The sequence below is a fragment of the Epinephelus lanceolatus genome, chromosome 8 (genome assembly GCF_041903045.1).
Source record: "Epinephelus lanceolatus isolate andai-2023 chromosome 8, ASM4190304v1, whole genome shotgun sequence".
Classification (NCBI taxonomy): domain Eukaryota; kingdom Metazoa; phylum Chordata; class Actinopteri; order Perciformes; family Serranidae; genus Epinephelus; species Epinephelus lanceolatus.
The window spans coordinates 23,801,879-23,814,204 of NC_135741.1; the positions used below are offsets into that span (position 1 = coordinate 23,801,879).

Genomic DNA, 12,326 nt, shown 5'->3' on the forward strand with positions numbered 1-12,326 from the left:
GCCAACTGCCATCTACTGTAGGTAATGCACTGACTACAAATACGTACTTTGTACAACACCACTTCAAAACATCTGAACTATCCCCTCAAGTGAGTAATGAGGTAGCAGCAGTGTATTCTCTCTGGCCAGAGAGTCAGTTTTGGCCTCCTTCTGAGGTTGTGTCCAGCTCAAAGGGCTGCACCATGTCCCTACCCATCACATCAGGGCAATCTATCAGACAGCTTTTGCACCATGCCCAGCGTTCTCTCCCCAGCTCTAGTAAGTCTCGTCTAAACTTGTGAGACATAAACCCATACAGTACAGGGTTTACCACTGCTACTGAGGATGCCAACAGTCTGGCCAGGATGGCAATGGTATTGTAGCCAGGTGAGCTTGTAATATTTCCTCCAACGTAGGAGAACATAAGAGCATAGGAGGGCAGCCAGAGGACAGTGAAGACCAGGACCAGGAGAGCTGAGGTGTGAGTGACCTGGCTCTGGTAGCGCTCCAGCTGGGGAGCATTCCCCAGCAGCCGTGCATGTCGAAGAAAGCAGTAGATCTTGGTATACATCAATACAATGATGCCCAGTGGTAAAGCGAAGCCGATTATGAAGAGGGCAATGCTGTAGATCAGCTGGCTGAATTCAGACAGGAAGGCAAAGCAGTACACGGCGCTGGAGGCGCTAACTGTGCGAAAGGCAAATTGTGGCGCTGCCAAGGCCGAGGCAGGGACCCAGAGCAGGGCTACTGTCAGCTTTATGCGTCGGTGCATTCTTGAACGGTATGCCCAGGTGGGGTGTACCACTGTGAGGTAACGTGTCACAGCCAAAGCCGCCAGAGTAAAGACTGAAGCAGCTGAGCAGGCCACACCCAAGAAGCTGATGGCTTTGCACAGGAAGCTGCCAAAAGGCCAGAAGCCCAGGGTGATGGCAGAGGTGTGGAAAGGCAGGCAGAGCAGCAGCAGCAGGTCAGCAGCACTCAAAGCCAGCAGCAGGGTGTCTGTACCATGTGGGGGTTGACTTTCTTTCTTCCTCCTGCCAGTAAGAATGGTGATGACCAGGGTTTGACCCACCAGGCCAGTCACTAGAATTAGCCCATCCAGAATGGGCACCAAAACCTTAATCCAAGCCTCATGTGTCCTTTTAGTTTGGCCAAGGCCACTGCTGTTTATTTGCTGCCCTAAAGTCTCCATGCATTCACAACAAAGGTCTATAGAGAAATTGATCTAGTGGCCTGTTACTGTTAAGCATCAGAGCAGCATGTTCACACAGTGTCTTGGGGATGCATCTGTTTGCAACAGTTCATGTCTTAAATTGTGTTAATCACAGGCAGGGCTGCACTCCATTAAGACATTTAGTCCTCTCATAATGATAGCACTTAAAAAAGCAATTGACTTCTTCATTGACATTTATAATCCATGTACTCGCAGGGAAAGAGAATAGAAAGAGTGCATTCCAGTTTATTTTTAGTTTGTATGCGGAGTTGTAAATGTGACCTGCAAAAATATCCACTCCATCATTATGCAGTATGAATTTATTTTTGAGTGCCCACAGATAGTCAAGTGGTGAAGTCCGCTACTTATCGAGCCACACATGCTCCTCCTGCTCTGTGGCTGGTTGAGTCCCTCTAAAAATGTGTCTCCTACTGTTTTTCCAGAAATTATAACTACTTAAAAGATGGCTGGATATGGCACTCTCCTTGTGTGGAAAAAAGATTAAGGGATAGTTTTAGAAAAACTGTTGTGCTGTTATCCGGTTTGACTCAGAAAAATAAAAATAAAAACATGACCTTAAAGAGCAGTCCTTGCACACTGGCTTTTCCTTAGCTGCATCAGCATGTCCTCAATAATCCAAGGAAGAGGGAAAGAAAAACCGGAGAGATGTCGCTGCAGCAGTTACTCTGTGGTTATATTGATTTCTTGAAACCAGGCAACAGTGGACAAATTCATCCCAGCGGTTGCTAAAAGACATTCCACTTTAAAAGCAGTCAATGCTACTTGATGCTAAGTGGTCACCACGGCAGGAGGCATCTTGTCCATTTAGAAGCTCCCGAGAGACTTGAAGACGTCACCAGCAGAAGAGTTACTATAAATTTCACATGACCTTGAATAGCTTAAAGAAAAAAATTGTAATAAATGATCTTGAAATTAACAGTACGAAAAGATTATAATTCTCACTTGGTGTACTTTACTACTGTGATAGTCTGAGATTCTGTTCTGAGTGGCAATTGTCTCCCCAGCAGGTTTTCACCAGTATTTGCACAGTAACCAGGGGCTGAACTGATCTAGGCAAGGGGAGGAGAGATTGTGCCTTTGCTCATTACATAATACAAGCTTGAACCTACTTCATTTCTCCCTGTGTAGTAAGTGATCTTCCCTTAACCTACGCAGTTAGCTGCCCAAGTACACCTTTTTCTCATTTCTGTTTGCACAGCCTGATCATTGAGTATGGAAAAGACTTTGTTTGTGTCCCTCTATATTCAGTCCTAAACTGGCCTTTTAGTTGCATTCGGTTTGGTTAACAAGGTATTCAGCCTTAAAATGTTCCTGCATTAAGGATGATTATGGCACTCCTTCATTCATTTGAAACATCTATTAAAGGGCAATTATTGACTTTCAGCCAGGAGCAAACAGTTGCTTGGAGTGTTCAGGTTTTTATTGTTGGGCGTAAGTGGTCATAAATGTGGTTGCTAGTACGACCAAGAACAGATGGATGCACACCTTGGAGCCTGTGAGGTTGCTGTACAGTGTCCTTCTCCATTATGTTGTGTGTCATACAGGCACCACAGTTAAAAATATTTATACTACTTAGGCTTGGGCAGTATTAAAGTATTACATAAATCCAGGGTATTTAGAAATCTCGATGGTATAATCATCAATACCATCAAAAATACAGATGGCTTTCTTTCTATTAGAGATGCCACGTTAAGGTGATGTATTGCAGTGCACAACACGTGCCACCAGAGGTCAGTCTCTTCTGGTGTAACATCCAGCTGAGCTGAGATAGATGGTGACTATGAGTGGTGGGGATAACATTACGGGACAAAAGCAGAGAGAGACAGCAGGGAAAACAGCGGTAGAGCCAGCATATTTTCACATCTAACTGGTGAATTAAGGGTTTTATTTTGACCAAACCAGAGTTGGTGATTATTGGAAGTTGAGTTGAAAGACTAATCAAGATGGTTTTTGGTGAGTTTTATTTTGTTTGTCAAGTTGAACAAGTGTTTTTGTATGACGAGTTAACAAGACAGTTAAGCTAGTCTTAGTTTGTTGAAGAGAGAAACTTAAATTCAGAAGATGTATGGCTACATTTTTATATTCAATGAGGAAAATGGGTATAAGAATATTTGAGTTATTTTATTTATTAGACTACAAAAGCTAAGAGAGCCTGTGGAACATAACGAACTTGACGCTCTAATACATCTCCTTGTCATCTCCTAGTCGAAACAAGGGGGCTATAAGGAACCTTCCATTAGCAGCAACTTACCTTTTTCTTCTTTTTCTTTTCTTTTTTTTTTTTTTTTTATGACTCCGTACTGGCGATGGTGGTCACAAGTCAAAGGTCAAGGTCACTGTAACCTCGTCTGTCTTATTCTCGTGAATGCCATATCTCAAATACACTTTGAGGGATTTTTTGTCAAATTTGGCACAAAGGTCCACTTGGACCCAACGATGACCGGATCAGAATTTGATGGTCAAAGGTCAATGTGACCTCACAAAACATGTTTTGGCCATAACTTAAGAATTCATAAGCTAATTATGACGAAATTTCACACAAATGTTTGATAGGATATAATGAATTGATGACATTTTATATCCTAAAGAACAAAGGTCAACTTCCCTGTGACATCATAATGTTCTGCAAAAACACTTTTCTGGGCGTTACATCATAACTCAGCCACAGAAGGGAAGACATTTGGTCAGATACTGAATTATTGAAGCTAATCTCGGGTGTCCAACTTGAAATTGTGCTGATTGTATAGATCTCCTGTGCTCCATCCATGTTTTTACAGAAATTAAAGTAAACTGAATGAGCAACTTGACTGGTTCACGGACACATACAACTATAAGGCAGTTCTAGTATCTTAACAAATACAGTCATGTACCATACACCCTGGTGCAATGTCAGGAAGGGTGACAAAAGAGATACTGCTTAAGCCTGCTGCTATACTGTATGTATTATTAGTGGGAGGTCACAGGACAAAAAGACAATGCCTATCGAGAGCAGCTTCTTTATCCATGCCATGCACGGCTGACTTCTTCACCCTGGCCTATGTCCCCAAAGTGACTCAAGCTGTTCCAGTGGTGATTTTCTTCTCGGAACAAGAAGTCGCCATGAATGAGAGTGTCCACAGGGAGCTGTATTTGTATGTGTAGGCAGCCAGCCATGAAATGACAGGATGATACAGATTCTTTAAAGTCTGTCCAGGAACAGCAGGCGTGGCTCATACTTGGCTCTGTGTGGTACCACTTCCATTTCACTCTCTCGTTTTTTTTTTTACTTTTCTTTTTAACCTTGTCCTTTTTCCTCAGTGTTTCACCATTCATGAACTAATGTGGGAGGATGGGGATAACCTTAAAAGCATTTACTGCTGCCTTTAATAAAGCCTCACAGAGTTAACCATGGGGGCAAGTTGTGAAACTATGACAGTGATTAATGATTTGTTGAATCCTCACTGATGGTCCTCATTAAAGCTCCCTCTAGCACCCCTGAGAGGTGATTTTTTTTTATGGTGAAATAAAAAGAGTTTGTTCTTCTCAAGCCTTTTGCTTCTTACAGCTTTGGCTGGATGACAACAAAAGAGCTATTGTCTGAAAAACTATCGTAATGGGTCCAAAATATTTACAGAGGGCCAACTTCTTCTTTCTCTGCTCCACAGATGTAGGGTCAGTTGAGGGCCTGGCATATCACCGTGGTTGGGACACACTCTATTGGACCAGTTACACAACCTCTACCATCACTCGTCACACTGTGGACCAGAGCCGCTCTGTGGCCTATAACCGCAACACTGTGGTCACTATGTCTGGAGAGGACCACCCCAGAGCCTTTGTGCTGGACGAGTGTCAGGAGTGAGTCATTAATATCAAAACTTGGTGCTCTGGACTGTATCAGGGCCAAGTTCCAATACTGTTTCTTTTTTTAATTTCTTTTGAACAGAGGAGTTATTTTAGTTGAGTCAACCATAATGTTTATACCAACACATTTTGGAAGCTCCAACTGCACATCATTGTGCTTATCCTTTGTTTGCTCCCGCTACAGTCTCATGTTCTGGACCAACTGGAATGAGCAGTCTCCAAGCATTATGAGGGCCTCTCTGAATGGAGCCAATGTGCTCGTGATCATCGGCACTGACATTAAAACTCCCAACGGCCTGGCCATAGATCACCGTGCTGAGAAACTTTACTTCTCTGATGCCACGCTGGACAAGATTGAACGCTGCGAATATGATGGAAGCAGCCGTTATGTAAGACAGCCCTTTAATTTCTCCTTTGGCTTACAGAGGCATTGACTTTCACGTCGGTGTTCTGTGAAATGATGTCTAAATTTTTCTGCCTCAGGTCTTGTTGAAGAATGAGCCTGTTCATCCGTTTGGTTTGGCTGTGTATGGTGACTACATCTTCTGGACTGACTGGGTGAGGAGGGCCGTCCTTAGAGCTGACAAATACACAGGAGGAGACATGAAAGTACTGCGTGCTGACATCCCTCAGCAGCCAATGGGCATCGTCGCTGTGGCTAATGACACCAACAGCTGTAAGTATTACTCACTGAAGTTTTTGTTGGTCACTCCTCTCACTTAACACAATTCCAGAAAGTGTCAGGGGTGTTATAAAGCTTTCTTTTGCCATGTTTGAAAAAGGAGGTGTTTGTTGTGTTTTCCACACCTGTTTGTTAGTCCACCACTTCAGACTGAAATACCTCAGCAAGTATTGGACGTATTGCCATGAAATTTGGCACTGATATCCATGTCCCACTGAAGATGAACTGTAGTCACCTTGGTGATCTGCTGAACCTTCCTCAAGTCAAATTTTAATTTGTCCAATACTTGGGGTTTTTTACCGCAGTTTGTGGCGCATGGCCTCAGCTCTGTGCATTGTTATCAATACATTGTACATAAAGCAACTCGCCAACAGTTTGCAGGCTGGTGCAAAGATGCGTGCACAAACAAAGCATACATTTCTGGTTGGCAGGAGGAACAAATTTACTTTTAAACATTATGAAAGACTGGGATACCAACAGGTTTTTGGATATGGGCAAATACTGAGATGCTAACCTTTTCAAGAAGGCGGTTAAAGGAATGAAAGCGTGAGGCTGTGTTCACACTGTCAAACAAGTCCGCCACCAGTGAAAAATTTTGAAAATAACCTGGCACAAGCAAAAGCCAAGATAAACAACGTATTAGTGCAAGTTAATCAGAGTATGCACAGCTGCATGTGAATGCAAATATTAGTGGGATATTTAATTTCATTAGCCATGTAAACAAGTAGTAGGAATATTGTCATTTTTTTGGAATAAGGGCAATGTTAATGTGTTGTGCATGTAAATGTAGTTACAGATCTACATCATTGCTGTAGAGACTTGTTCTCTCTACAGACAACTTCCACAGACTTGAAATATTAATGCAAAACTTACTTTTTACCAAAGTTTAGTAACTTCATGTCATTATACACATGATGTCATGCTGGGCTTTCTGTCAGTCATTTGACATTCAGAGGAAAAAGTCTACACAAGGAATAACATGTAACATTACTGCCTTTACTTAACCACCTGTGGTATGTATTTCTCAGGTGAGTTTTCTCCTTGCCGAACAAATAACGGAGGTTGCCAAGATCTGTGTCTACCCACATCCGATGGACGGGTCAACTGCAGCTGCCGTGGAGATAGACAACTCCTGGAAGATAACACCTGCTCTTGTAAGAGGAAGTCTTTGATTATTTCAGGGTAACATTTTACAAAGCCTCCTCCTGATTAAATGGTTGAATGTTGCTGAATTCATATGTTTCTACCTCACCAGCACTGAATGTGTCATGTGGAAGTGTGGATGACTTTGAGTGTGGAAACGGCGACTGTATCAACTACAGCCTGACCTGTGATGGCATGGGGCACTGCAAGGACAAGTCTGATGAGAAGCAGTCGTATTGTGGTGAGTTTTTTATGGAGCTATTAGTTAGTGAACAATGAGCCGTAACAGGTCATGATTTATATTTTATCATTTGCAGATAATTAGTTGATGGTCAAAGCAAATTAGAGTGAGTGCAAAAATACAATAAATTATTATTCGATCATTAGGTTAGAGGAGAGCAAGGGCTTATTTGTGACCATAAAATTCAAGGAGAACATTATTACAGCTAAGTGGAGGGGTAGAGGGAAATTTAGTATGTTTGATACAGAGAATGTAGTAGAGCCCATGAGTTTCATTTATAAAATAGTTATTCTGAAGATTAGGCCACATTCAGAATATGTAAAAAAAAAGGACTCTGCACTTCAACTAAATGCTAATCAACTGCTGTTTCTCCACAGCCAATCGAATTTGCAAGAAAGGCTACAGGCGCTGCATAAACGGCCGCTGTATCGGCCACCAGTTCTGGTGTGATGGCACAGATGACTGTGGTGACCACTCAGATGAACTGCCCTGCAATGGTAAGCAATTTGTGTCCATTTTATAGCTGCAGCTTATTAAAAATCATCAGTTAAGCTTTTGATGTATGCACAAAAAGAAACTGTGTTTGCCTGGTATCAGATTTTGGACAGTTTTAACTATGATGCCCACATAACACGGCAATATGTTTGCTTACATGATCAAATATTCACCATTTGAGAAAACTTGTGTGCATCTTGTAGTGACCCTGTGCAAAGTAGGAGAGTTCCAGTGCAAAGATGGAAGCTGTATCTCCAACTTCAGCCGCTGTGACCAGGTGGTCAACTGTGCGGATGCTAGTGATGAAATGAACTGTCGTAAGTAATGATTTAAAAAAGATTATTAAAGCTTTAACAAAACTGGGATTGCATGAGGATAAATGAGCTTAATGGATTAGTTAAGATTTCTTTAAAGATAATTTTTAAAAGCTTTTTCCATAATTCCCAGAACCCACTGATTGCTCCCGTTTCTTCCGCCTGGGAGTGAAAGGAGCGTCCTTCCAGAGCTGTGAGAAAACGACTCTGTGTTATCTGCCCTCATGGGTGTGTGATGGCAACAATGACTGTGGAGATTTTTCAGATGAGAGAAACTGCCCAGGTTGGATGCTTTGCCCCCCCCCCTAAAAGGCTTTCAGCTTTTCTTAAATTGTTAGAGATTCCACGTTGTGTTTTTGTGTTGTTTTGCAGATAAAAGGAAGCTTAAATGTCCAGTCAACTTCTTTGCTTGTCCCAGTGGTCGCTGCATTCCTATGAGTTGGACCTGTGATAAGGAAAATGACTGTGAGAACGGAGCTGATGAGACGCACTGTGGTCAGTGTACAAAGTTGTCCTCTAGTACCCTTATTTATGTCTTTGGGCTTCCCAGTGCACATGGAAAAACTTGTGGTTAGGATAAATTAAATAATTTTTCCACAATGTTGAGCTTTTTTTGCCCTCCTGCGCAGACAAATTTTGTACATCCACCCAGTTTGAATGTGGGAACCATCGCTGCATTTCCAGCCACTGGGTGTGTGACGGCTCTGATGACTGTGGTGATGGCACTGATGAGGACCAGAAATGCAGTAAGTGACATATTACTTACACTCACAAATGTAAAAGTACTTTCTCCCACGCTCAGTGGAGGCATTTGGCAGTATGTGTAAGATTTCCTGACATTATATCATCAGGTAATTTTCCTGTAATGTCATCACAGAATCCAAGACCTGCAGCCCTGAGGCTTTCCAGTGCCCGGGCTCCCACATGTGTGTGCCTCAACGCTGGAAGTGTGATGGAGACAAAGACTGTCCTGATGGAGCTGATGAGAGTGTCAAGGCTGGCTGCAGTGAGTGGGATAGCTAATAACCCCGTGGAAAAATCTGTCCCCTTTGTGTCGTGATAGAAAAAAAAAGCAGAAACTCTCCCTCCAACACAGTTCCATGTCCATTAACTAAAATGTGTTCTTTTCCACTTCCAGTGTACACCAACAGCACTTGTGATGAGAATGAGTTCATGTGCCAGAACAGACAGTGTATCCCCAAGCACTTTGTGTGTGATCATGACATCGACTGCTCTGATGGCTCGGATGAATCCCCAGAATGTGGTGAGTGTGATCCTGGAAGAGAAATTCAGGAGGTGGAAAGTTAGAAAATTCTGACCACAAAATAGGCTGTGAGAGAGTCTGATTCGTGATTATTTTTGTTGTACCACCCAAAGGGGGTTGAGTTTAATGATAAACATACTCTTGTTCTGGTGTAGAATACCCAACATGTGGTCCAGATGAGTTCCGCTGTGCAAATGGCCGCTGCCTCAACCAGAAGAAATGGGAGTGTGACGGAGAGTTTGACTGTCAGGATGGCTCAGACGAAGCTCCCAAGAACCCTCGCTGCACTGACTCGGGTCAGGATTTTACTCAGCATTTTTTTAAATCTCTTTTTAGCTTTTATTTCTCTACCAACATAATAAAATATGAATCATATGAGGAACTTCTTGTTCAAAAAGGCCATAGCCGCATCCTGTTTCACAGTGACACTAATGTGACATGGCGTTTGTCTACGATTTCAGAGAGGACGTGTAATGAGTCAGCCTTCATGTGCCGTAATGGGAAGTGTTTGAATGAGACTCTGCTGTGTGACCGCAACGATGACTGCGGTGATGGTTCTGATGAACTCAACTGCTTCATCAATGAGTGTCTCAACAGTAAGCTGAGTGGTTGCTCGCAGCTCTGCGATGACCTCAAGATTGGCTTCAAGGTAAGCAGTCTAATTGGTTGTTTAAATGCCTTTTTTCCCCCCAATTTCTCAAGAACAACTAAAGCAAAATAAATTACTTTGTGAACTCACTGACTTTAATTGGCCAAGAAATTATGCGCCTAATAGGCACACAGTTACCTCACAGACAAATGGGGTGTATGCTATTAATGGAGAGTTAGGGAGGACCTGAAGTAAAAAGGTTGGGAACCACTCACTTCAGGCATGCAGTTATGTAAGACAAAAACATGTTTTGGCTCTCTTTCTGAAAGTAGGAGGCCAGTCTTAGAACAGCTTGAACTCTGAGTGAACTTACATGTCTGTGTTGTTCGGCTGTGGTCAGAGCTTCATTTGAAAATATTGAGGAACTACTTGTACACCAAAAAGATTTACTTTTGTGCTGGTGGGCGTGTTGTTACTAAGGTTGCCACATTTTATTTGTGAAACACCAGGACATTTGACATGCAGTGCAGGGCGTGAAAACATTTGCAAATATATTATGTTCACACTTGTAGAACTCCCTGTTGTCTCTCTCACCTCTATTTGTCATGACATGCAGCCAGGCTGATAACAATCAATACAGTTGTTGCTCTCCTCTTTGATCATTTTTGGATATAAGCTTCACCAACTACACCTGACCATCTACTGAAGTAATAAGAAAAGTTATTAATGTACGAGTAACGTGAGTATGCTGGGTTTATACCATGTCCATGACAGAAACAGGAGCACTTACACTCCATTCAGTTAAAGGGGTTAAAGAGACTGGTTGCCATGGACACAGATGCACAATCAGGCTTTTGATGCACATGGTGATTTGTCAGCAATGACGTGAGACATCTTAATCATCCCGACAGCAACACGAGACACAAGAGAAGCCTAACTGCGACATCCGGTCAGGGGCTTTCAAAATAAAATAATCTCTGCACTCCAGTGTGTCAGTTATGTAGTGTGAAGCTCTCACAGTACGGCAGGGAATATAGACGCCTACTAACTGCACAAAATAATGTAAAATGACCGAATAGCCTCCCTAAGACAGTGACAGCGCATGCAGCAGTTGCTAGATGATATGGTAAACTATTTCTGCTACCAATTAAAAAATAGTATGGACATATGGCCAATTGTGGCTGTGTTCTACTCATTCTTACCTGTTTACAGACACAGGATTGGATGTCTAAAGGTGAAGAGGAAAAAACAGAATAGCAGTAGAACAATCTGGTTTAATTTGGATCTCTGACATTTTAAATTATAAATATATTTTTTCAAAAAATCGTGACAATTTGTGTCCCGGGAAAGAATAGTCATTTTCCAGGGCAGTCGAGTCTGGAGATGCTACAGTAGCCTATTATAGTCTGTCAAATCTTTGTCCTCCTCTTTCTTCGGTCTTCTATTAAAAACCGACATTAAGACAATTAGGATTCAAGGTATTGCATTATTTTAGACATCAGTGACAGTTTATTTCTAGGGCTGTTGATGGTTTGACATTCTTCAATACCAGGCCTGCTAACGGAGGCATTTTGCTGCTGCAGTAACCATGGTAACCACGAACAACTGCTATATGCCCAATATATTTGGGAGAAACATGCTGTGACCAAATATTGAACAGTGTAACAATAGGTTTAATTAATTTATGCAAAATATAAACTATACACACTATCATGATTTATTATTATTATTCTTATGATCAAAAAACTCACAACCTTCTTGCCCAGCGTCGGACTTAAGTGGTCAGAGGTCAAAGATTAAGTTCGCTGTGACCTCACAAAACATGTCTTTGGCCATAACTCGCAAGTTATATGCTATGTTTGACAAAATTTCACACAGATGTCCAGTCTGTATAAACACATGGAACTGGAATCTCTTCTTTCTTAAATGATCTGTCAAATGCTGGTGCTCAAAAAGTATACAGCGTCTGAGGTACGATATCCAGTCCTATTTACTTCTGTAACTTAACATAGCTCCATGACAAACACATTTGTTTGCCTCGCCAATAACAGCAATTCATCTTTGCATTCTTGGCAGAATTTTCAACCAAGGCGGCGGCCAGTAACACAAAGGCGGCCCACCTTTAAGTTATATAAGGAGAGAAAACCCTGTGTGTGTGACTCCCTTTGTGCATATACCAGTGCAGTTTACTGCAAATTCCCACATGATGGCGAAGGAGTAGAATTTGGAAGTGTGAGCATTAAAACACAGATGTGCTTATGAGAAGTGACAGTTTAAGCTGATTTTGACTAGTAATGAATAAGTGTTTTTGCCATGCCTTGTGGGACGATGATGTTCACGCCACACATTTGACAAACACATTGGGTGTCAGCTTATTTTTTTTATTTATTTTTTTTTTACCAGTGCTCTCTGTTACAGGTCTTTGCAAGTGAGAATCGTAGCTATTTATGCAGCTTATCCGTCAGCAGCAACTGGATTTCATGACAGTGTTGAGATATTAGTACCACTCTACATTGGAAGTTTGGCTTTTGTTGAAAGGAAAAGC

At 42.0% G+C, this 12,326-nt stretch overlaps 2 protein-coding genes across 2 annotated transcripts in view; one reads left to right on the top strand and one right to left on the bottom strand.

Moving 5' to 3' along the window:
- LOC117258890 (low-density lipoprotein receptor-related protein 1) overlaps positions 1-12,326 on the top strand; it is a 122,361-nt gene that overhangs the window by 87,761 nt on the left and 22,274 nt on the right. The window contains exons 42-55 of the mRNA XM_033630109.2: positions 4,858-5,047; positions 5,238-5,442; positions 5,537-5,729; positions 6,764-6,889; positions 6,991-7,119; positions 7,497-7,616; positions 7,818-7,931; positions 8,062-8,211; positions 8,301-8,423; positions 8,558-8,674; positions 8,806-8,934; positions 9,067-9,192; positions 9,348-9,488; positions 9,654-9,841. Of these exons, the coding sequence (XP_033486000.1) occupies positions 4,858-5,047; positions 5,238-5,442; positions 5,537-5,729; positions 6,764-6,889; positions 6,991-7,119; positions 7,497-7,616; positions 7,818-7,931; positions 8,062-8,211; positions 8,301-8,423; positions 8,558-8,674; positions 8,806-8,934; positions 9,067-9,192; positions 9,348-9,488; positions 9,654-9,841 (2,051 nt within the window). The remainder of the gene's footprint in view (positions 1-4,857; positions 5,048-5,237; positions 5,443-5,536; positions 5,730-6,763; positions 6,890-6,990; positions 7,120-7,496; positions 7,617-7,817; positions 7,932-8,061; positions 8,212-8,300; positions 8,424-8,557; positions 8,675-8,805; positions 8,935-9,066; positions 9,193-9,347; positions 9,489-9,653; positions 9,842-12,326) is intronic.
- LOC117258891 (galanin receptor type 1) lies at positions 4-1,308 on the bottom strand. Its single transcript, XM_033630110.2, has one exon. It carries the CDS (start codon positions 1,169-1,171, stop codon positions 134-136), a length of 1,038 nt encoding a protein of 345 aa, XP_033486001.1. The 5' UTR covers positions 1,172-1,308; the 3' UTR covers positions 4-133.

Bases quoted from the DNA above. Each gene is read 5' to 3' on its own strand.
- LOC117258891 (XM_033630110.2), bottom strand. From the start codon at position 1,171: ATGGAGACTTTAGGGCAGCAAATAAACAGCAGTGGCCTTGGCCAAACT.